This window comes from Aquila chrysaetos, chromosome 11 (assembly GCF_900496995.4).
Source record: "Aquila chrysaetos chrysaetos chromosome 11, bAquChr1.4, whole genome shotgun sequence".
NCBI lineage: Eukaryota > Metazoa > Chordata > Aves > Accipitriformes > Accipitridae > Aquila > Aquila chrysaetos.
In genome coordinates, this window is record NC_044014.1 from 1,952,183 (window position 1) to 1,975,000 (window position 22,818).

The 22,818-nt window shown below is 44.4% G+C and overlaps 1 protein-coding gene across 5 annotated transcripts in view; it reads right to left on the reverse strand.

Annotated features, from left to right (window-relative positions):
- Positions 1-22,818, reverse strand: part of MGMT (O-6-methylguanine-DNA methyltransferase) — a 204,758-nt gene that overhangs the window by 28,357 nt on the left and 153,583 nt on the right. For 2 of the 5 annotated variants that reach the window (XM_030030019.2, XM_030030020.2), the window contains exons 5-6: positions 14,647-14,786; positions 6,723-7,932 (exon numbers count right to left, since the gene is read on the reverse strand). In XM_030030019.2, the coding sequence (XP_029885879.1) occupies positions 7,801-7,932; positions 14,647-14,786 (272 nt within the window). In that variant the 3' untranslated portion in view covers positions 6,723-7,800. Of the gene's footprint in view, positions 1-3,159; positions 3,358-6,722; positions 7,933-14,118; positions 14,149-14,646; positions 14,787-22,818 lie in introns of those variants that run through there. The other 3 variants (XR_005933535.1, XM_041127289.1, XM_041127288.1) reach the window with 3 other exon arrangements.

Genomic DNA, 22,818 nt, shown 5'->3' on the forward strand with positions numbered 1-22,818 from the left:
CAGCCTCCGTTGTGCACTGCTCAAACCAGCTGCACAGAAACCCCAGCAGATAAAACGCTGTAGGACCTCAACATCTTCTGCTCCAGTTTTGGCAAAAAAAGAACTTTTCCAGCGCAATCCTGCAGCGGTTGACATAAGGACGTAAGACTGTGAAAGAGAGGATGCTGCTCATCTAAAACAGTCAGATTATGTACCTGGACTTTATCCACTGCCTGGAGAAGAGAGACAACCAATTAGTCCAACACAGCTTCTTTACCATACCCAGGTTGGAAAACAGATTGAAGGGGTCAAAAAATTCAGGAGGCTCCACATGATCTGACATTTGCCTTGTCACAATTTTCTTGACAACCAGAAGGTTGGAGACAGTTTGCTGGTCATCAGGAGCAGCAGTATGGGAAGACTGATTACCGAGCTGGGGACAAGAAACCGGTCAATTAACGGTCTGCTCGTTCTCAAAACAGTGATTTCTTCAATAACTCAGGATGGGTTTAGTCTGCTCATTTTAGAGGACAAATGTGCTGTAAAATAGTTGCTGGAGTGTACAAACATTTCTTTAGTTTGCAGCCTCCCGGTGCTGCTCCTGCAGCTACAGAGGTGATCTCCAATTCAAGCGATACTTGGAGGTTCAAACTTCATTCTGGTGCCATCCTTTTTGCACTTGATTGCATTTGCACAATAACCTCTGCTGCAAAACGCATCGGCGGTAGTTGAAGCGACTTTTATGAACAATATACCGGTTTCATTTCAATTTTTGCTTTTACTTCCCGGTTTGGTTTTGGCCACATTAAAGATACCTTTCTGCAGAATTAATTCTTTGTATGGGAGGTTTCTCAGCCTGTGATACAGGAGTGGACACTCACCTTCCATTATTTGTACGGTGAGGTCAGTACCTGCTCTGTCTGCTACCTCGGTATTACCACCGTGCAACCACGCACCGGCTCCTTTGCCTTCAGCTATCCCGTGTACCTGTCAAATTTTTTTGGTGTCTGACGTCTACTGCAAGGATGAATCTATGCAACATACTGATGTCATTTTATAGATAAAAATCAGAATAGTTTTATATTTGGCCGTCCATCACAGCTGCTGCAAGGGGCCGGGGTTCATCCTCCTCGCTTGCCTGGCCCTACTGCCAGGGTCAGAGAGAAAATAACAAGGCCAATAGCCCCGAGAACAGGAATTGGGTGTCCTATCAAAAAGAGGACATTTTGATAGGTAGAGGTCGAGATCCTCTCTACCAACCTACACCTGCTGGTCCTGCTCCAAACTGCATGTATGGTGCTGTTGTGCCTTCTGAAGTGGTTGTATCTCCGCTTTGCTAATGGTAGTTAATCTTCCGACCCGCTCAGCAGGGCATTTAAGATGATGCTATTTGGATAAATGGTTACAAAACCCACCCCAGCCCAAATAACCCCTCCCATCGGTGGAAATCTGGCGTTGGCTGGAGGTTTGGTCACAGCTTCTCACAAAGAGGGGTCCCAACACACACGGTCTTCTCCCTCCAAACTAATTTATACGAAATAAGGCTGTGTTTCAGAAAGCCTTTACAACAGCTGTAGCAGCTCGGCCCAAGAGGCCGTGCTAAGGACAACTTTCTGCAGGTTCTAGGTAAAACAAAAGGCATTTTGTCTCTCTTTCCTTGGCGCGCAGTCCTGACCGAGCCCTTTGGCCGCACGACGCGACTGCGCTGGCGTCACGCCGGCTGCCGAGGGCGAGGGCCGGGACCGCAGCGCGGGACGTGATCGCTCCTGTTTTCCTGGGAATTACGGCGGTGGCCTGTCGGATCACCTCTCCTCCGCTCATGACTGCTGCCCGCTCCCCTTCATTCCGCCACGGGCAGCGCGAGCTGGCCGGGGACCCGGGAGGGCTCCGGGAAACGCAACCCAGTCAAAGGGGAAAGGGGGGACGGGTACAGCCGATTGCTTTCCAGCCATCCCAGCTGATTGCTCAGGCATTACCCGTATTCCGGCTGGAGAACACAAAGTTTGTTATGGCGTCGTTTTAACTCCGTGTGTCGATGATTCGGTACAACAGCTCACGGCTGCAATATTCCATGAATGCTTAAAAACCTCTAAATCTCTTGATGGCTTTACCTACAGAAACTCCAGAGCACGCACACTTCGGGAGAAGTGCTACCCCAGGTCTCTTATGAGAAGAATACCTATAACTAAAAAGATAAAATGGTTTTGTGATCAAATTTTGCTTGCGAGCATTTTGTTCAGAAAGAACAAAGCTGGGCATTACGAGGAAATCATTTCATTGTACCAGTTATTTTAACTATTGAAAGGCTGCTGCTTGCCCATTGCCCCCTAAAATTAAACCTGCATTTAGGCATCATGCTGATGGTAGTTTCAAAAGCATATAAAATGTGTTTGCTTCATAAAAGCAGAAATAAGGACCATGTTCGAGGCTTGCACTTTTGAAAATTCTGGGCTACAATCAACATCAAACTTCCTAGGAAAGCTCAGCCATGATAGCAAGGTCAATAAACAAAAGCAATAATTTTTCAAAACATCACAGTGTGCACCAATGGAAATGCGATGTTTTTTTCCTTCTGCTTGCCGGAGTTTTAACGATTTAAGTCAGGCCTGGATGAAAAAACACTCGGGATTCCCACTCCCGGTGTCCTGCCCTCGTACTCCGTCCATGGCTTTAAGAGGGTGCTGCCGAGGGCTCAGCCGAGCCGCGCTGCGCGGGTGAGCTCGGATCCGAATCACGGAATGACTCAAGCGGCCTACTTTGAACTGAGACGCAAGTTTTCCGTACGGAATTAGGTCATCTCGGCGTTCACTGGAAAGTGAAAATTACATCATCGCAAGGTTGCTCTTCCTTACGTAAAAGGGTTGCAGCTGTTTTTCTCAGTAACTACCACGAGTTCCACCCTTGGGCTCACGCTGAGGGTTATTTTAATTAAACACCGCCTCTTTCAGCCGGTCCAACCTCGGCTGGTACCTAACTTGGGGTGACCCCCATCCTCGAGGGCTGCCCGGGGCCGGGCTGGGCAGAGCCCCCCGCTCGGGGCTCGACCCTCAGCTTCCTCGCTTGTTGAGCCCATGTCAACTTAGCGAGCAAGAGCTCAGCTTTTTAACTCCACAGTACCCGTATGCGATTTGCAGCAATAATTTCAGCAAAAGAAGAGCAATGCCACCTCAGATGACATACCTTAGGTAATGCCAGCACGGGTCCAGATCGACGGGCTCCGTGTGCTGCCCTGGCACCTCGCAGCATCCATGGCCGGGGTGGAGGTGATGGACCGGCACCCGTTTTTCTGCAGGTTAGATGAAGCTTGGTTAAGGAGAAGAGCCCAGGAAGAGTCCCCGGTGCTCCTCGCAGCCCTCTGCCACGCTCAAGGACTACTCACTGCAACAAATAAAAAGCCCTGTTTAAAACAACTAAGTAAGGCACTTAAAGAGGTTTTAAAAAACTGATAACTAAACGTACTGTACGGGATCGATCTTAATTACTGCCCAGGTGGAATTTTTGTCTTCTGGCTTTTTTCAGTGAAAAAACCCCACCCACCCAAGCCAGCCATTAATGAGAACCGTTAAAGGCTTGCTAACAATATCCTTTCATCAACCCAAGGCGCTGCCAGCGCCCCGCGCTCACGTCAATTTTCACCTTGCGGTCCAGCTACCGCATCTCGCCCCGCCGGTGATGGAGCCCAGACCCATCGTCCACCGCTGCCGCCGGCTCCGGGCAGGCTGTGCCGCCCACCCGGCAGCTCCTCCGGCCCCCGGCCCCCGCTTTCGGCTGCCACCCGCACGTTACTTCACACGGGCCGGGGGCTGGTCTGGATCAGGCTCGGGGAGGGGGGAGAGCTCGCCCTCCATCGCCGCATCCCCCCCGGACCGGGGAGGAGTGAAATGGAGGTGGCTTCCCTCCCTCAACCTTCAGTCTGCAGTGATGGGGCCAAGGGTGCCCCTCCTCACTCCCCCTCTAATAATAACTTGGGGAGAAAAATGTGTTTTGAACACTAGGGGGGGGGGCAAAAAAAAAAATCGGATTTGCTCCTCGCTAAAAATGGGGCGCCATAAAAATAGCGATATTAAAAGCCAATCATCTGGAAATCCCAGACTTAAGGACAGGGAGAGATTAAAGGTTTTGCTAGGGCAGGTCTTCTGGAAAAAAAAAAAAAAAAAAAGAAAAAGAAAAAAAAAGAGAAAAATTGGGAAAACCGCTCCTTTTTCAAGGCACAAATTAAGCATATTTATTTGTTACTCATACCCTACGCATGCTATTTGAAACAAAAATAGCACACAGCCCTTTGACAAGCTGTATTTGCACATCAATGTAACTGAAATATCCTGTCGGCTTTAACGGCAAGTGAGGGTACTGTCAGTAATATTTTCCATTGTTTTTAAAGCCGGCCACAGTAGCACGGAGCAGAGGGTACAGCCACTCAGCAAGGGCAGGGGAGTTTGACAGAAAAGCCTTTGAACGATATTTCTATTCAATTTCTGTAAGAATATAAAAGGAATTACAATTAAATCTGTAAATGCAATTCTTTGAGGATTTTTACATTCCTATAAGATTCTTACTGAGAAATTACTCTTGAAATAGTACATAAATCTTACAGGACTCCCCTTGGATTACTGCGCTTTAAGATTTTAAGCAATCTTTCTAAAGGTTTCTTCTTTTATTGCATTTTTCTTTAAAGCAGCAGGTCTTCAGCACCACCTCACACAATAAATAAACATTTTAATACCCAGCCTATCCTTTGACCTGGGTGCAATACATACCATAAATATTACAATTTTAAAATTTGGTAGAACATCGGGGAACAATGATTAAAAGTAACAATCTGTGATATTTCTAGGAGAAATGACGATCTGTGATGTTAAGAGAAACAAGTGTTTAAAATTACTGCTCCTCATCTATAACTTAATATCATTTGGAAAGTGGTAGTACTGTCTTACCAACTACGTCACCGCTCCTTATTCAACTGATACAGCAAATATCAAGTACCACTTAAAAAGTGCCTGCTGCTTGAGAACTGCTTAGAAAAATGAAATGGAAACTTTATGGGCCAAATCTGTCTCGCCCTGATCAGATGACTAATTCCTCTAATTCCAAACGAATTGGTTGCATGAGAGAAGAAAATCTGGGCACATATCTAAAAATGTCCCTACCGCTACAATGAATCGGTTTTCTGTTTAAGATGCTTCCAGTATGAGCTCATTACGTTGCAAACTCCGCTTGCATGAAAGTGATCTGTAACAATCCTTAAGCCTGGGGCCCTTTCCCATTTGGTCTTGATACATAGGATGTAATCTGCATTTTTCATTCCGGCGTAAAACAGTACAACCAGTGTAGCTGCAATTCTGCTGTAAATCTGATGCAGGAAATACAACATAGTCCTTCGAAAATATTTCTATTGGCCTTAGACTGGCTGCAGAGCCTGTTTTGTACGGAGGAGAAAAAAGGGGGGGGGGGGGGGGGGGAGGGAGAATGACCCGCTGCAAAATTCAGTTTCTTCCGTGGTCAAGGACATCTATTTCATTATAGATGTAGTTCCGCCAAAACAAATATTATTTTTGAATCTTTCATTATCTTAGTCTCTGGAAATGGGCTAAACCAGCATGTGTTGGTATTAGCTGCCGCAGAGCCAGCTGTCGTGCCTGGCTGCACAGTGTCTCAATGTCAGCGGTTCAAAGCACTGCCAGCCGGAGCGGGAGGGAACCGGGGAGCTCGGAGGAGCCCAATTCCGGGGAAAAAGCGCGGAGCCGTCCTCTGCCAGCGCCTCGGTCCTCCTCTCTTTGGTGTTTTTTCTCCCCACGGCGGACGGAGATGGGCGCTGGGACTCCTGACTTCGTTCCCGCGGCCTTCCACGGGCAGAGGGCAGCGCCGCGGCCGGGCATTCTTTATAGATATAGAGATATATAGACTTTTTTAAATTTTTTTTTTTTGGGGGGGGGGATGTTAACGATCTATTTCTGTGAATTGCAAGTCGCACAGCACTGCAGCCCCAGCAGCCGGCCGCGCAGCGAACCCCTGGGGGGGTGTGTGTGTGAGCGTGTGTGTGTGTCGGGGTGGGGGGCACCCCCCGTTGCCCCAGCTCCCCCCCGGACCCCCGGCCGGACCCCCGGACCCGCGGCGGGAGGCGCGGCGGCCGCCGCCCCGTGCCCAGCACCACGGCGCCCTCTGTTGGGCGGCGCGGGGGCAGCGCGGCCGCCCTGCCCGGCCCTGCCCGCGCCCCCCGCAGAAACTCTCAGCCGCAACACGATTTTGCTAAAAAAAAAAAAAAAAAAAAAAAAAAAACCAGGTTGGCTGCTGGCTGCCTCGGAAAGGCGTCAGGAGGCCTCGAACTCCGGCGGTCGCAGCCCCCGTACCTGCAAAAAAAAAAAAAAAAAAAAAAAAAAAAAAAAGACAGGTGCGTCCCCCTTTTTCAAGCAAATACCTGAAGGAAAGCAGCAAGGGGTGTCAAAGAGAGAAAGGTTAAAGTTTACGTTTGCTGCCGCGTTCTTTTGTGGGTAGCATGGATTATATAAAAAAAAAAACAAAAAACAAAAAAACCAAACGCCCAAACTGTACATATTATAAGGCTATATTTTTATCTCGGGGTTCTGGTGACACGTACAAACCACTTGAGCTTTGCTTTCGTGGTTTATATTGCCACCAGAAACCCTTGATAAAAATACAGCTTTATATTGTACAGTTGGGTATAGTTTATTTTCTCCATATATCATATACTGTGTTTTATTTACAAACATACACAAAGACACTCGTACATGCAAAGCAGTTTTTTTATTGAAGTAATTCTGAGGTATCAATAATACTATATTAACTAACGCATCGTAACACAATAATTTCTTGGTTAGCAATGGCCTTTCTAAAGAGACATCTATGAAAATATGATAAAACACATAAAAAAATCAGTATTTCCATGTTACAATTTACGATTCCCATACTGAAAATTTCAGCTTCTGGTGGCTCGTACTTGCAGAGAACCCTACTTAAACCACCTCAAAATTTAGCCTTAACATCTCTTGAATACTTGAATCCTTCTACAGAGAGACCATGGGAAATAAAGCTTCACGTAACAGAGAAATGCAAAAATCTAAAGGAAAAAAACCAAAAGATAAAAGCAAACATGCTGCTGATAAAGACGCAACTATGATGAGCTCCTCAGTATTTTGCCCCAGTTGCGCTAATCAAACTGCTTATTTAAAACAGACCTCTCGTACAATTTGCCAGCAGCTTCTCTTCCACCCGCCTTTTGCACCATTCACAAAGGCAAAAATTTTTAGTCCCACCTCTCGCGATCCGAAAAGAAAAGCCGGGAACGAGCAATTCCATAGCCGCCGGCTTTGGAACGCATCTCAATGTGCTCCCTTAACTCCTGTCCACTAAAACACCGTTTCAGGCACCGAAGAGGCGAGGGGAGTCCCGGGCGGGAGGCTGGCAGGGACCAGCCAGCTGCTTCCTCGGGGGGAGGCTTGCACCTCACATTTGCCGCGTCCCTCCCGCTCCCTTATCCCTGCTTTAATGGACATTAAAAATAGAACAAAACAGGACTGGAGATGGGAACAAAATCCACGCACAACAGGCCTGGACCGCTGTAGTCATTCTGCTGTAAAATGTAAAAACAAGAAAGGGCAGACGAGCTGCATCCCCCAGGACGCATCCCGCTTTTTTAATATAGCGGTGCCACCACACATTTCACTTCGGATGTTGCATTATATTTATATGTCACTCAAATATTTACCATTTTTCTGAATTCTGCCGGGTGCTCTGAGAGCTTGTTATAAGCCAAGTATCCGCGGTTGTACGTCTTGGCTGGTTAGCAGCCGTGGCTGAGCTGCATCAATATGCTAACTTCTCTTTCTGGAGCTTCTCGTGCGACAAAAGCCACTCTTTCAGAAGGTTTCCTCCTCCGTAGTTGCCGCTCTGCCCGCTGCTGCAAATCACCCTGTGGCACGGTATTATAATTGGGATCTGCGAAACACACACACACACAAAAAAAAGGAAGGGAGCAAAGGGTGAGGCAAAGGGGATCGGCGGCTGGGGAAGGTGCCCATAAATCCACCGCTAAACCAGGAATCGTCCGCCACCGGGCTCGCAGGGACCGGGGCCGGAGTAGCCACGATACAGAGCACGCTGACGGAGTCCCGGCCGTGCCCGGGACCAACCCAATTCTTTGGGAAAAGCAAGTATTAGGAGAAATTTGAGTACATAAGAATGACGTAAAGCCTTAAAAGGGGAAACCCGACGTATTAAATCCCACGTAAGAAAAACTTCTCTGCAAGAAGCGGATTCTCCTGCCCCGCGCCAGCCCCCTCCAATGCCCAGGGTGGGTGACGATGCCTCGCAGACCCAAAACGCACACGAGGACAGCAAGGCGGTACAGGACGACTCTTAATCGTCGTCCCGGGATTAGAAGAGGACGTATTTCTGGAAAAAAAACAGACCGCTGAGGAGCGAGCTTCCCGAGCCCCAGCTCCCTCGGCAGATCTCCTCCTCTCGCTATAGCACCTCTACGTGCACTGCTGAAAAATTCTATGTAAGAACAAGGCGCTATTTATTATTTAACAGCCAGTCAATCCAAAATGGGTTGTGAATTTTTAAAACCTACAACAGGAGAGATTTAATTCACACCTAACCAATTTAAGAACTTTTTTCCTCGTGCCTTCTACTTTGTATCATTTATAGCCAAATGTCACGGATTCTGAAAAATCAATGCAAGAAGTTACAGAATAGACTGATAATGTAGAGAAGTACATAAACGCTTTTTTTCTTATTTTTTATTACAGGTGATTATCATAGTTGAAGTACACACCATAAAAAGTGCAATACATCATCTCTAATCACGCCGTATGTGTTTTGGTAACTGCATAGTAATTCAATTGCAACGATATAGCTGTGAAAACAATAACTCACTAAGAAGTGCAGTTTTCAAAAATTTGGATATTTTAAGTCAAAAAGTATAATTTATTTATATATAGACACACAGACAAATGATGTACTTTACACTGACTTATTTTAATCCCATTTAACAGTTATTTCAGTACAGTTCAAGCTGTGCTCATATTTGAGTCTGGGACGGGCAAACCCCAAAGCAGCTGAACAACTACTGGACAGACCTTTATAAATCGGGGTTTTTTGGGGGGTTCTTCTGGTTTTGTCAAGCAATTTCAATGGCTGAAATTTAAAATCTCAACCTCAGCCCACAGGCTATCACATTAGACGGGAATACACATAGGTGCTTATTGTTAATCAAGGTTTAATAAAAAATGCTTATAATAGCTGCTTTATTTGGAGTTGGCAATGCCACAAGTGAATTATGCATCCGTGACAACTCCAGTGAGTACCAATAAAATCTTTACTCTAAAAAACCATCCCGCGCTTTGTTTATGACTTCCTTAAAGAAGTTGTTTTTTGCAAGTGTTGCTCTGTTTTGGGATTTCTCCGTCTTTTACAATCCGTGTGCACAAGTTACTGCAGGCAGATTTTCTTGAGTGACAAAGCCATAACAAGCCATAACAATAAACTGTAAAAAATCTCCAAGGTTAATTAGCAATTCTTTAAAAATATATACAGTAAATCAGCATATTTTGATGGTAAGGCTATAAATCTTGCTACGGACAGGGGCCAAAACCTTTTTCTGAGCCGGTTCCCTGCTGCCGCTCACATGGTGCAAAGAGACTCGAACCGGGGGGGTCCATGTACTGGGGGAATTTTGTCAGGGAGGTAAGTTGATGACTTCTCCTGTTAAACTATGCGAGAAGATGGAATGCGTGCCCAAGTGGAGGAAAAAAAAGGACTTTATTTTCAGGTGGCGTGAGCTGGCAGGTCACGCCAGGGCTTGGATTATCCCCGGGTCGGTGGAGGACCCATTCACAAACGCTGAGCCGCTTACCATCAAGCAAGAGGAGGGTGTGAAATAAATGTTGCTTTTGCCATGCCCGAAATAAAGAATTTCATACCGAGTTTGTCCTAACACACGCAAGCGCCTGTATGTCACCCTCCATAGCGTCGGATGTAAAAGAAAAGGCAGTACAAAGGCTGTATCAGCGCTGTAATTTAAAAATATTGAATATTGCTTCAGTTTGGCTTAATTGTGGTGACAACTTTCAGACTACTAAAATAATTAAACCTGCTAAAATTTATTAGGGCCCTAAGGACATTTTAGAGGGAGTACTACCCTAGTCTGAAGCTTTAATGCCTCAGCTACATTTAATGTAATTTTTATCAATAACCAAGCAGCTCATAATATTATAGCTCCGCTGAAATCTTCATGCTGTGAAATCTAATTCATCTAATACATGAATCCATCACTTACACAGACCCTACCTCAAACGCTATAAAACTTCCAAACCCATAGATTTGTCTCCAACACAAATAACATGAAGGGGCCCTCGGATCAATAACGGAGTCCCTCTGATTCGGGCACCAGCTGAATATTTTCTCCAACTTCGCTTTTGTTCTTCTGGGTAGAGGCCCACAAGGGAAAGAGCTTGTTTTCACTCGCAGCCTCATCAATACCTAAATCCTGGTGAACAAGTGACACTGAGAAGCTGTAATCAATAGCTCCCTGTGCGTTTTTTCTTCTGGTCAAATGGTTCAGCACTACTGACAGCCCTGACACTCAGAACATGATGCTAAATCTTTATCAACAGCCATCTGGGTGACTGGCAGAACAAGACTCGGGCGGTCATTAACGCTCGTGGCAATCTGTGAATAAACTAACTCCTCGATAATGCGTTTGTTTAGCAAAAAGGTGGGGAAAAAAACTCCCTGCACAAGGTATCGATCGCCTTTGAACTGCATTTAGCAAATTCCGTCTGAGGACGGAGCGGAGCGGTGCTCCGCCGCGGCGCTCCGCTCGTTAAGAGTTTTCAATTTGAGGCAACGGAAACCCAACCGTCCCATTATACTGCTGATGGGCTGGAGACCTCCAGAAACTGCCAAACTGTCAAAACCCGATCAGCCAGGCCGTAACGGAAACGGCTGAAATACCACGTTGTAAATACAACAACAATCACACTTAGCAAAAAATAATCTTGCTGTTTCCTCGTGTCCTATTGCTTTTTCTCCCCCTCTTCCCCGACAGAAACAAATACCGCAATGTCACCCAGCACGTGTCCCGGGTTATTGCCAGCCACTGAAGGAATTAATGCACAAGTAGTTTTAGGTGTCCACAACGTTTCAAATCCATACTTCACAATCTTCTCATAAATGCACGATTACTCCTTCCGCTCTCCAATGTTTAAAACATTTTGGCTGAATAATATCCTTGACTTAGGAGAGATCGATACTAGCACCCAGTTGTACACTTAGGTGGGCTTTAGCCTAAACAATAACGCAATTGGAGAGAATATAAAAACCAACGTGTGCAGCTATGACTGCCATTAACAGACCGCTGAAGACGTCTTATTTAAGGCACAGAACAGTCATTTAGGATGGCCTTGGACTAATCAGCCCAACATTCACCATTTCCCATGAGTCTCTATGATTTCTTTTTGATCCTCCTATACTAGTCTAATGAGATTTTTAATTGAACTTTATGGGTTCCCTTTGAGGACCACAGACCTTGCAATCAATGTGAACCACAGTAAACTATTTGAAGTTTCTCTTGCAAAAGGTGAGCCATCCCCATCATGTCCTTGGCATAAATTGAGGCAAAGATGTCGCATCTTTCAGCTGCTGCTGGCACCTATTCCACCTTCTCATAAAGTTGAAGGTCATCGTATGAATTATGTGAAGCAACCCAACTACAAAGGGAAACCTGTGGAATGCACACTACCAAAATTAAAGACCAACCCTTGATTTGTAGAAGGAAGAAATGTTCTGGTATTTTGTGGAGAAAGCCAAGATTCGCAATTTTATCAACACGTTTGAGGAACAATGCAACGCCAGGCTCGGGTTTATTTCAAACGCTCATTTTTACTGTTATTACGATCCTCATTAAATCATGTTTATGATTTAGTCATCACATTTATAATTTAGTCCTTTAATCATAGGAAGCATCTCAAGGTGCAAACATACTATGATTTTGCTATTTTGCATAGCTTCTGCAGCAATCATTAATAGAAGCATTCACTTTTATTTCACATTCGCAATAAAAGCATTCACTAGTTTCAGCTTCCCTCCTGTGAACAAAAATCACTAATCTGCTGCTTAACAAAACATCACATTTCTGCAATAATTTCGAAGCAATTGCTCCTCAAAACCAGTATTTATATCCTAGAGCTCACGTTGCAGGTGTAGCAGTTGTTAACACCACAGCTCTTTGCATTCTGCGCTGATACGTTAATGATGCTGCAGTCCAGATGACGTGTTCGGTTTAATGAACTGTTTAGTTAGATTCAAAGCTCAATATCTCATCTGATAAACAGACTGCAAGTGTGTTTATATACGTACAAGGTTCACGGGTATCCTGCAATTCTACGCAGGTAGCACACTACCATAGAAACTCACATAATGTCTAATGGCTTTAAGCTTCTAAGCTCAATAAAGAAGTACAGCCTGATATTTTAAGTGTCTATCAGATTTTCCTATGAAACAGTTCATATAAGCAGTATAAAGCTACGTTTCGTCAATACACTGTATTGTACTTGACAATACAAACTATTTTAATATGATGGAATGCTTTCCAATATAATATGGTGTACATTAAGATAAGGCAATACAATGCAAACCTACAGGAAACAGTTCTCAAAGAATAACAATACAGTGTTGTGCAAAAGGATATGTAATTGCTATCGCCTAGAAATGTACCCAGCTTTGCCCTCAGGCTGCAGTGGAGCAGCAGCATCCAAAGTAGCGGTAACAGCAGGTTGTGGTGTGAAAATTCCTGCTTTTTCCCCTGTGAGGAAGGATGAAAATAGTTCTGAAAATATACAGCAAAGCTACGGCAAATTTTTTTTAAATGGGGTCCTATCTTACTATTGTTATTTCCCATCCCATACTATGGCCGCAGTGCTTTCTGTCGCCAGCAGAAAATTTTTAAGCATATTATAGATAATAATGCATAGCTTTAGGGAAAAAGAGCTATATTAATATAATACCACCCCAATATTTCATAACAGAAAGCTGACGATAAAAAAAAAAGAAATCAGTACTGTAACGAGAGCCCTGCCCATTCCAAAACACATTTTTATCGCTATGCATCTCCTGTAGTTAATCTGTAATTTCACGCATATTCCACATGCAAACACACACATAGTCCTTTTGCACTTCAGTGCGAGCACCTATTCGCTATGTTTCTCATATTTCCCGTATAAATCTTTACATGGCCCTTCAGACCCACAAACCACGGTATGCAGGTTGACTACGCATAATATGCAGGTTGATATTATGAATGAGGTGAAATACAAAGATAATATGTGGCACTGCGAACCCCCCTCACCTTTATTATTTCTGTATGTAAAGCCACCGGCTGTAGAAAAACAGATTTTTCTAACCCACTTTGCAACTACATGTTACAGTCTCATATGTACCTTATTAAAGAAAATACTGAGAGGACTGAATGGAAAACCAACCCAGGAGGTCAAAGATTACGGCAGGTATAACGCCGGAGAAAAGGAGAGGAGTTCGGGTATGGAAAGACACGTGTTGCTCAGGGCGAGTGCTAATGAGGGAAAATATGTGGAAGAATGGCTAAAAAGGCCACGGTGATATTAACAGAAATCAAAGTTTTTTATTTTTTTTAAAGGCACGTAGCAAGGGAACGAAGGTGTAAAGACAGACGCAGCGGCGTTCGCATTACCAGCTCCTCCTTGCCTTTGCCAGCCGGCTGCAGCACCAGTCCCACGCGGGACGTGCCCACCCGTGCGCCCGAGCCCCCCGAACCGCCTCGTCCCCCTCGGGCAGCGCGGGTACCTCCACTGCAGCCCCGAAACCCTCCGGTTCAGGACGGGGCTGCTCGAACGGGCTGCGAACCCAGCCGCGCTACGAGACACGACCCGCTGACCCCCACCAACTCCACTCACGCCCGTCAGGGCGATGCGGGTGCACGAATGCATCTGGAAATCTAATCCTGGACAACTCAGAGGGAGAGGTAATTACTGGGAAGACAGACAGAGGCCAAGTACTATAACACAACTGTTTTTTCCAAAATCCACAGGCCTAACTAACCTGGAGGGCTACTCCCTCCCATTGGTTCAAATTCAGGCAACTCACCTGTATCCAATGGAGAAATGCCATTTACAGCTGGTTTGGAGCGCACAGGGGAAAAAACCGTATTGGAAAAACCATATTGACAATTAGGGATCTGATTCAAACGTGTACCTACTTGATTTAAAATCCCTCCTCTTCCCATTTTCAGAAACATATCCATGCCAGAGAGGATGGACTGCTGTTAACACAACCGAAGCTACTCACACCCTGCCAAAATGAGGTCCGTGTCGGGCGATAAAAGACTTCCCTCACCCAAGAATACCTAAGAAAGTTTGAGAGCAACAAAATGCGTAGAGACTGATGAATTAAAAGAAGTGTTTCTCTTTCAAATCTAATGCCATAAATGGTAGGGAATAAATCACATTAAACTGGGTTGTGCATTATTGCTGATTAAAAACACTTACTGACCTTATTACTCATGGTAGACCAGTTTTCATAGCAGATAAATTTAATCTAATGACATTTAGCCCGCAAAGCTCTCTAAATCCACCATCTTCCATCAACTTTATTTAAAAGTTGACATGAACTTACAGGATTGCTCCTCATCGCTCCTCCCACCGCTCTCGCTGCTCTGCTGTTGCCTGCGAGGACTGCTAATTGCTTGTAGGAAACGGCCTCTCCAAACTTCACGTCTCTCAACAAGGTCCACAACACTTGTCTGGTGAACGAATCTGCAAAGAAGACGAAGCGAGCACTGTTCGTATGCATGGCTGAAAAAAACCAAGATGAAATATTCAAAAAGCCAACGCAAAGCAGAGTCTCAATAGCAGCTTTCTAATTTAAATTTAAACAGCCCCGATGCAGTGTCCTGTTATTGTATCCTATATTACTACATTTAAATACATGATTATTAGAAAGAGTGCTTCAAGTAACCGATCACTATAAAAAAGGATTTAAGGCTTTGATTTTCCTATATTTTTAATTTGCTTCAAGTACAATTATCCTGTTAACTCATACAATGTGGTTTTTCCATTAAATTGGCAGAGTATAAATTAGCATAGAGTCAAATTAAAAAGGGAAGAAATAACCGGCTCTACCTATTTTACAAAGCCCTCGCATCTCCAGCTAATTTCCAACTTCAGCTGGGACACGCGGCAGAAGAAGCCCTAGAGCCAGCGGACTCGGTATTATCCTGGCTGACTGCATTTTATAGTCGAGACCCCCAAGCTACTGCTCAGCATTGCAGACATTACAAAATGTAAGGACTAGCTGTGACCTTGAATGTACGGCACATCCTTAATGATAGAGGGCTCTGAAAAAAAATAATAATGTATCTTCCATTATTTTAATTTTAATTCACCAGCAAATTGCTTCTAAGTGTTCCAATTGCTGAAATAATGAATAAGCAAATGCATTAGGACCAGCTTTCTTCTGCATCTCAGGGTTTTACCTTCCCATCCCAGGATTATTTCACAAAAGGAAAACCGATAGTCGCGTTTGGATTTTAGTTGGGTTGAACACCTATTGCTCTTCCAAGGCACTTGTAAAAGCTTTGAAGATCTAACTAGTGAATAACTTACTGAGAGGAGTGAGCTGGTGAACAAAAAAAAAAAAAAGAAAAAAGGAGAAAAAAAGGAAAAGAGACCCCTTCCCCCAGCTGACAGTTTCAGTCTCCTGCTTTGGCAAAGAAACAAACTGATTAAAAACATTTTCTTTCTTTAGTTGTCAAAAAAGACATTGATTACGTTACATAGGAACATACCGAAATGTGATTTTGTTCTTAAAGGAAACCCATACAGCATTATGTGTGTGTTAAATAATAAAAATCACTTCTTAACTGAAGGGAATGATAATCACTTCATTGAAAAAATCTGTTTAGTCTTTATTATAACATTAAGCAAATTAAACATCAGCATAATCCAGGTGATACGAGAAAAGGGTCATCAAAGAAATTAACTTTGTTGTTCATTAATTTACATGGATTAGTAGAGGGCAAAGAGATAGCAAATCTGCTCTAGTTTTTTATGATATAATTTCAAACTGTACACCATTTGTGGCAGTAGGGTGACTTTGGGGTTAATCAGACTGATTTGTCCTTTTAATTGCTTTCTATTCAAAGAAAATTCATTAGATAATGTTCTCTTCAAAATTCATGAATCAATTTAACTGAAGAAACCACATTAACAGCTTTGGGTTCATTAGCACAAGCAGTTGTGTTACTAGCTGATTGCTAGGAGGGTTTCCTTAGGCAAACAGATTTTGTTTACTGTGATTTCTTCAGAAAGGTTTATTTCAAATCAAATTGTTACTTATTATTTTTTTAACCTTCTTTTTAAGCCAGCAAGATTAGTGTTAACCTCGCCTACTTAGGGGTCTTGGGGAATTATTGCCTGATGTCATCTTTTAAATCAATGAAACGCAGTGACTGCACGTCGCTGGGGCCCGAGTCCAAAAAATCCCCTTTTCTTCCCTCATTTTTGGCAGAGAAGGCGGCGGGCTGGGACGTGACGGACCCGTAACTTTCTGAAACCCGTAGGAATAAGGGGAGAAGCGGGTGCAGAGCGCGCCGGAGCACCGGGCGGCCGCGGGAGGATGGGGCAGCTCCAGAGCCCCCCCCCAGCAACAGCACCACCGTGCCAAGCGATGCCCAAGTTACTGAGTACCTTTTAACATGCTACAAGAAGGACAGAGATTATCCTCTTCTGACAAGCAGGGGCAGAGATTATCCTCTTTCCAGAGCCACTGCACATTTTTCATGGGAGAATATATACTGTCTCTGCACCCACATAAAACACTCGAAGTTATAGTTCAAAAGAATGAAATATTTAGCAATCATGCACATCATTTTATAAATGTATCTGAAAACTCAATTTCATCCTGTAGGGAGCAAATGCATTAATTAGTTTAAGCAGCTCTAAGAGACAGTGCCAAATACTGTTATTAAACTGTCTGCAAGTGTGAGTGCCTGTAAGCATAACCTGCCCAAATTAGATGGCTGAACTTTCACCAATTTTCAGTGCGTGCCAACATTTTATGCCGTTAAATGTCATTATAAAGTGCTGTAAAATACGCGCATAAAAATTAACACACACAAATTCTCTCGTTACATGAAAACACTTTATACCTCCGCGAGCTGAGGATGCCCACGTCATTCCGGAGTGGCAGATGCCAGCAGAGCAATGGCTGAACCGAACCACTTCGTAGGAATGGGAATATCAGAGGGCTTCTCCTTCCTCCGCACCCACCTACAGCACGCCCTGTACATACTCCCTCCAGGTGACCGGCCTCCACACGTTATGGCCAACACAGAGCAACCGGCTATTTCTCATTTAAACGCCCAGTGATTTGTCAGATTTTACATCCGAACGCACACCTCACCAGTTCCCACTGGGAGCTGGAGCGGCACCGGGAAGGCTGGGGTGAACGTGGACTGAAGGATGGGGAAGGGACAGACCTTGGGTTTCCAACTCTCCACAGCCCTGAGGACCTATTCCCACCTCCAGCTGCTGCGTCCATGGCACCCAGGGACCACAAAGGTCCTTGGGAGGGTTTCATAGAGTCACAGAACGGTTTGGGTTGGAAGGGACCTTGAAGATCATCTCGTTCCAGCCCCCCTGCCATGGGCAGGGACACCTTCCACTAGACCAGGTTGCTCCAAGCCCCATCCAACCTGGCCTTGAACACTGCCAGGGATGGGGCAGCCACAACCTCTCTGGGCAACCCGCTCCAGTGCCTCACCACCCTCAGCGTAAAAAATTTCTTCCTTATATCTAGTCTAAATCTACACTCTTTTAGTTTAAAACCGTTAGCCCTTGTCCTGTCACAACAGGCCCTACTAAGAAGTCTGTCCCCACCTTTCTTATAAGCCCCCTTTAAGTACTGGAAGGCTGCAGTAAGGTCTCCCCAGAGCCTTCTCTTCTCCAGGCTGAACAACCCCTGTTTAACAACAGGTGATAGGTGAATGATTTCTTGGATGTTTTCCTCCTACAGGCATCACCGTGCATTACTTGCTGGTCAAAAACCTCGTAATTGTGCATTACTATCAGCCCTGCCAATTGCGTGGTAAATTGGCAAAGCAACGCACCATGACGCCAAGCGTGGATGTGCCAGGACTGATCTGAAATTAATGTTTACAGAGAAGTTATAAGCCCCTAAAAAGAGGGACTTACCCTGACCCTGCTGTTAATACCTAAATGCTTCAGAGGTCACTCACGACAGCCCGCTAGGCTTTAATTCTCCATATAAAGACGTTACATGCGCGGGGATAACAGAGTGAAAATCAAGTTTACTTTAACACCTGCCGTACCACAATTTTTAATGTGACTGAAAGTGGCCATTAGTACAAAGAAGCGAAGTCATACGCTACTATCCAATAACACGCTGCCGGAGCATTTACCGCGTTAGGAAGGGGCTCAGCCCCCGCGGCAGGCAGGGTGGATGCTCCGGGCAGCACAGGGGGAAAAGCGGAGTCACCGGCATCGGTCCCCTCCTGCCCCGCTCTGCACCGCCCCGCGCACGTCTCGGGGCAAGAGAGGTTCAAGAGATACACAGTCTGATTTTACATCCTTTTTAATCCCTTCGATTAAGAGGGATTAAAGACAGACCGTTTTTTTTTCCTTCTCCTCAACACCGATCGCTGGGAATGTTAGTTTTTCTGTTTGTTGTGTTTTTTTGGTTGGTTCCCGCCCCCAAGAGTTTTTGCAAATGCCAAGAAACAGTTATAAATACTCACCCCTTCTTGCCAGCTTTTTCGCAGCCTGTCTGGGGTACTACATAGACAACTTCTTTGTTTGTTTTAACGCTTACCGGTTTTCACCGTTATTACTATTGGTAAAAAAAAATAAATAATCAAGCATAACACTTGAAAAATACTCCAACTTGTCTACCAAACAGCAGTTCCCACAGCAGCATGAGCTTCCACCTAATCCAGAAAACTTAATTTGGCTCTTGGACCTTGGAAGAACAGATTCATATTCAAACCGAAGAACTTTTACTGACAACAGGCAACTGTATAAACAGTTAATGCAAGCAAGAGTGCTAATTTTTAGCAATTTTGAACCTCCTTCGCTATTAAGCAGGCTGTTAAAGCCATATTAAGCATGTCACCTAAACAGCAATCTGAATACTAACAGTCACTGCTACCCTACCCTAGACTGAACTAGCAAGCAGAATGTGAAAGAGATAAATGCTTGTCTAGTCTCTTAACAGTTTAATTATATTTTGCTCTTGTTATGAGGCAGATGAAGAAATGCTTTTCTTCGCTTTTACAATGGCTGCGAGTCCCTGACCACTGGTACTCTATGGTAAAAAATGCAATTATTAGTTGCTATTAAAGGATTACTGGGAATATAGATTAGACAGTACAGTGATACTGTATCCTGTAAAACAGTCCAAACATCTCACTGCAACAGAAGCAAAGGATTGCTTAAAATCAGGGGTGCTGCAACCATCTTGCCAAAGTCATTGAGAAAAGACTATGAACTTTTATTGTTGCTGTCTGCCTGTGTGATACTGATATATAATAGAGACAGAATGTGCCTAACTAAAACCAATGAAGTTAAACTTTACCTTTGATTGCCTAAATAGCTGAACCAAAGCAAAGACCTTGGCCGTTTTGAATGACCGAGCTTTACGAATGAAGATGCAAATACAATCTAACTATTTTAGAGTATCTATTACTGATCTTATACAAGCCATCAACTTCATAGTAAAAAAAAAAAGTATTTACAAAAATGAAAGTGGCAAAAGTTCCAACAAAATCATATTTCATTTTAACAGGTAAATAATGGAGGGATTAGAGAAGTATTTACCTCAATTCTACCTCTAGTTAGTCCAAGACCTGCGAGAGCACCTCTGTGCCCATTATTTTGGATATAGAGTTAGACAAAAATTCCTCAGTTAAAAAACATGGCAATTCTTTTTATAAGACACAGATCTAATGGAAACCCCTGCCTCAAAAGCATCAGCCTAAACATTTTTTTTTTAACATTCTTGTCAAAAACTTCCTTGCACAATAAAATTCACTCGCTCATCATGTCTGTTACTGAGCACACTTACAACACCCTGCACATCTATTTCTCCTCCTAACATTCATTGTCTGAGCTCGTACTAGTAGTTTGCTCAAATTTCCTACTCTGTATTTGCCCAGCCTTGACTCCAGCTGAGGTCTCTTGCCACCACTCCAAAACAAACGTTTGTAAGTGATAACTGCCACATCGATCCTTTCCTACCACCATTCTACAATTGCATGGTTCAGATGACTCATGCAATAGTTTCCAATGCTCTGTCCTATTTATGATTGCATTTAATTAGCTAAATTAATATTTATACCTGAAACATATCACTTTCACGTCATCCAGATCTGACCCCACGCTCCTGCCTCTGTTGATTCCCCACCACGTCAGAGGTGGGTGCTCAGTGCCACCCTCCGCAGGGCAGAGCCACCGGACCGGCACGGACAGCATACCTCGACCGCAGACATAGCACACTTTTTAATATTTTTATTTATTTACTTAATTATGTCTCACCAGCACACCCCTATACCATGGATCGTAACAATGAAGTTGTGTTTCCAGTGGCACAACTGAAGGAGTGATATTCCTTGAAAACGTTGCGTTTTTCCCCAGTAGAGGAAACATTCCACTTTCATTCTACCTTTATCTGTAGATAAATTAAGGTCAACTGCAATGCATTTTGACTACAGAGCTAGCAGCCATTCAAGTAGATGTCATTAAGCGTTCAAGAATCTAAAACCCCAAACCAACCCGGCGTGTAACACTGACAACAGCTGAAGTTAACTGCCCCCTCCAACGCAGGGTCTTTGGTGAACCTAAGTCCTTGCAGCAGACCCTGCCGTGCCCATTTCTGCCCCAGCGCGAGCCCTGTACCATCTCTTCTACTGTTTTCTGAATACTGCTCTGCAGACACAGTTGCATGAGTAAATACTTAATGAAATTCAAAACATCAGTTCATAAAAATTAGGCAGTCCATATTAAAACCATTAGAGTACACTAGAGCATTTGATAATGTGGCTCAGGTGTCATCTCGTGCTCTCCCACAGGTCACGATGTTCCCCTTTCTGAGCAGTACAGAAACGTGGGCGAGGGGAGTGCTTTTATAATGCTTTTATGTACTGCCTGTGCATGCATGTGTGTTTGCAATATGTAATATAATAAAATATAAACACAACTATAATTTATAAACATACTATATATCTGTATCACTTAAGTGAAAAATGTACCAGTTTGCTTTCTTTTACTATATATAATGTTCAGGCTGGCTAGCATTAAGTGGCCGAGCTATGTTAAAACCCAATTAATGGGAGCTGTTTCTGATCTGTAGTTTAACACAGTTTTAAATGCAGTTCCCTTCAGACTGCTGAAGGGGTTGTGGGGCCAAATTCTATCCTTAGAAGCAAGTAACTCTCCCTGGACCTCATCCAGCAGTATTTCTGCAGGTTAAACTCCCTGGAAGTCAGCGGATGTTTTACTTGAGCGGTAACTGATATTCTGACCCATTTTTTTTGCGCGGTAGCCTTAATAGCAGTTTGCTGTGCACTTGCAAGAGCAGCCTATAATTTTAGAGCTGACGGAAACGAGGAGTTTGATGCTCAGCACCAGCCCTTTACATCCCCTGGCCACTGCACGTTGCAAACTTCCCCAGATTCCCACTCCCAAATTCAAACCCAAGCAAGGTTTTATGCAAACTAACGACTCCTTAAGCATTAGCAACTTCATCTAAGCTAAATATTCATACCAGACGTTGAATGCCACGACATCCCTGAACAGGCTGGGGCTGGGTTTTGGAGTCCGTGGACCGGTAAGATGGAGGAAATTGCAAAGCACTTGACAACTCCCTCTTGGGCTACGGCACAGACCATGTCATTGCACAGCATCCCCTGCCAGGTGATTTGTGCAGCTGTTTGCAGCAGCGGTACAGTTAAATGAAGAAGCCACCTGATTATCCTCTGAGCTGTAGGTAATACACCGAGCTGCAATTGCTACAGGAGAGGAGAACAAATGCTTTGGATGAAGAGACAGAGAAAATATCAGTCTCTTCCCAGCCAACAAAACGTGGCAGGCAAGTCTTGCATTGCAGAGGGAATAGAGGTAAGCATAAAAACAATTTATTTTTCTCTGACACCAGTTCTGTGCTGATTCCTGAGACTCCATCCCATTTTCCCGCACTAAGATTTCCGTACCACACCTGTACTCAGAGACCTGGAGAGCCTCGTCCTCGGCACTGTCTCCTTGTATTTCTTTTTTTCCCTGCCACTATCCCAATTGTGGTTGGGCCCAACGATGCTAAACCAGACCACAAACAGAAATGTCTTTATTTAACTACCGTTATCGTCTCGTAACGGCCTGCTCGATGGGCAGGGGAGGGGAAGGGCAGGGTCCACCCCTCTCCTGCGATGCGGCAGGTATCCCTGCACGTCCCAGCCTCCTGTAAGTCCCCGTGCGTGGAAAATCCCGAGTTCCCTCTTGAACTTTACTCTCCCGTTTTCATCAACCAAGTTGTGTCACTGTGAATTATTGAACTAGGGAGCTCAGAGGAACAAAACCCCTCACTGCACGTGTAAATGATGCACGGCCTCCTGATCACAGCGGCTGGGCGTGCTGCAGCAGCCTCATCCCTGTCAAAATTAAAGACATCAACCTCCCTCCATTAGGAAGCCAACCAAACAAGGGCAATGTTGGATGAAAAAGACTGCAAAAATGCTTAATAAATAGTTTCTCCAAGAGGTTTTCACCATCCAAACCG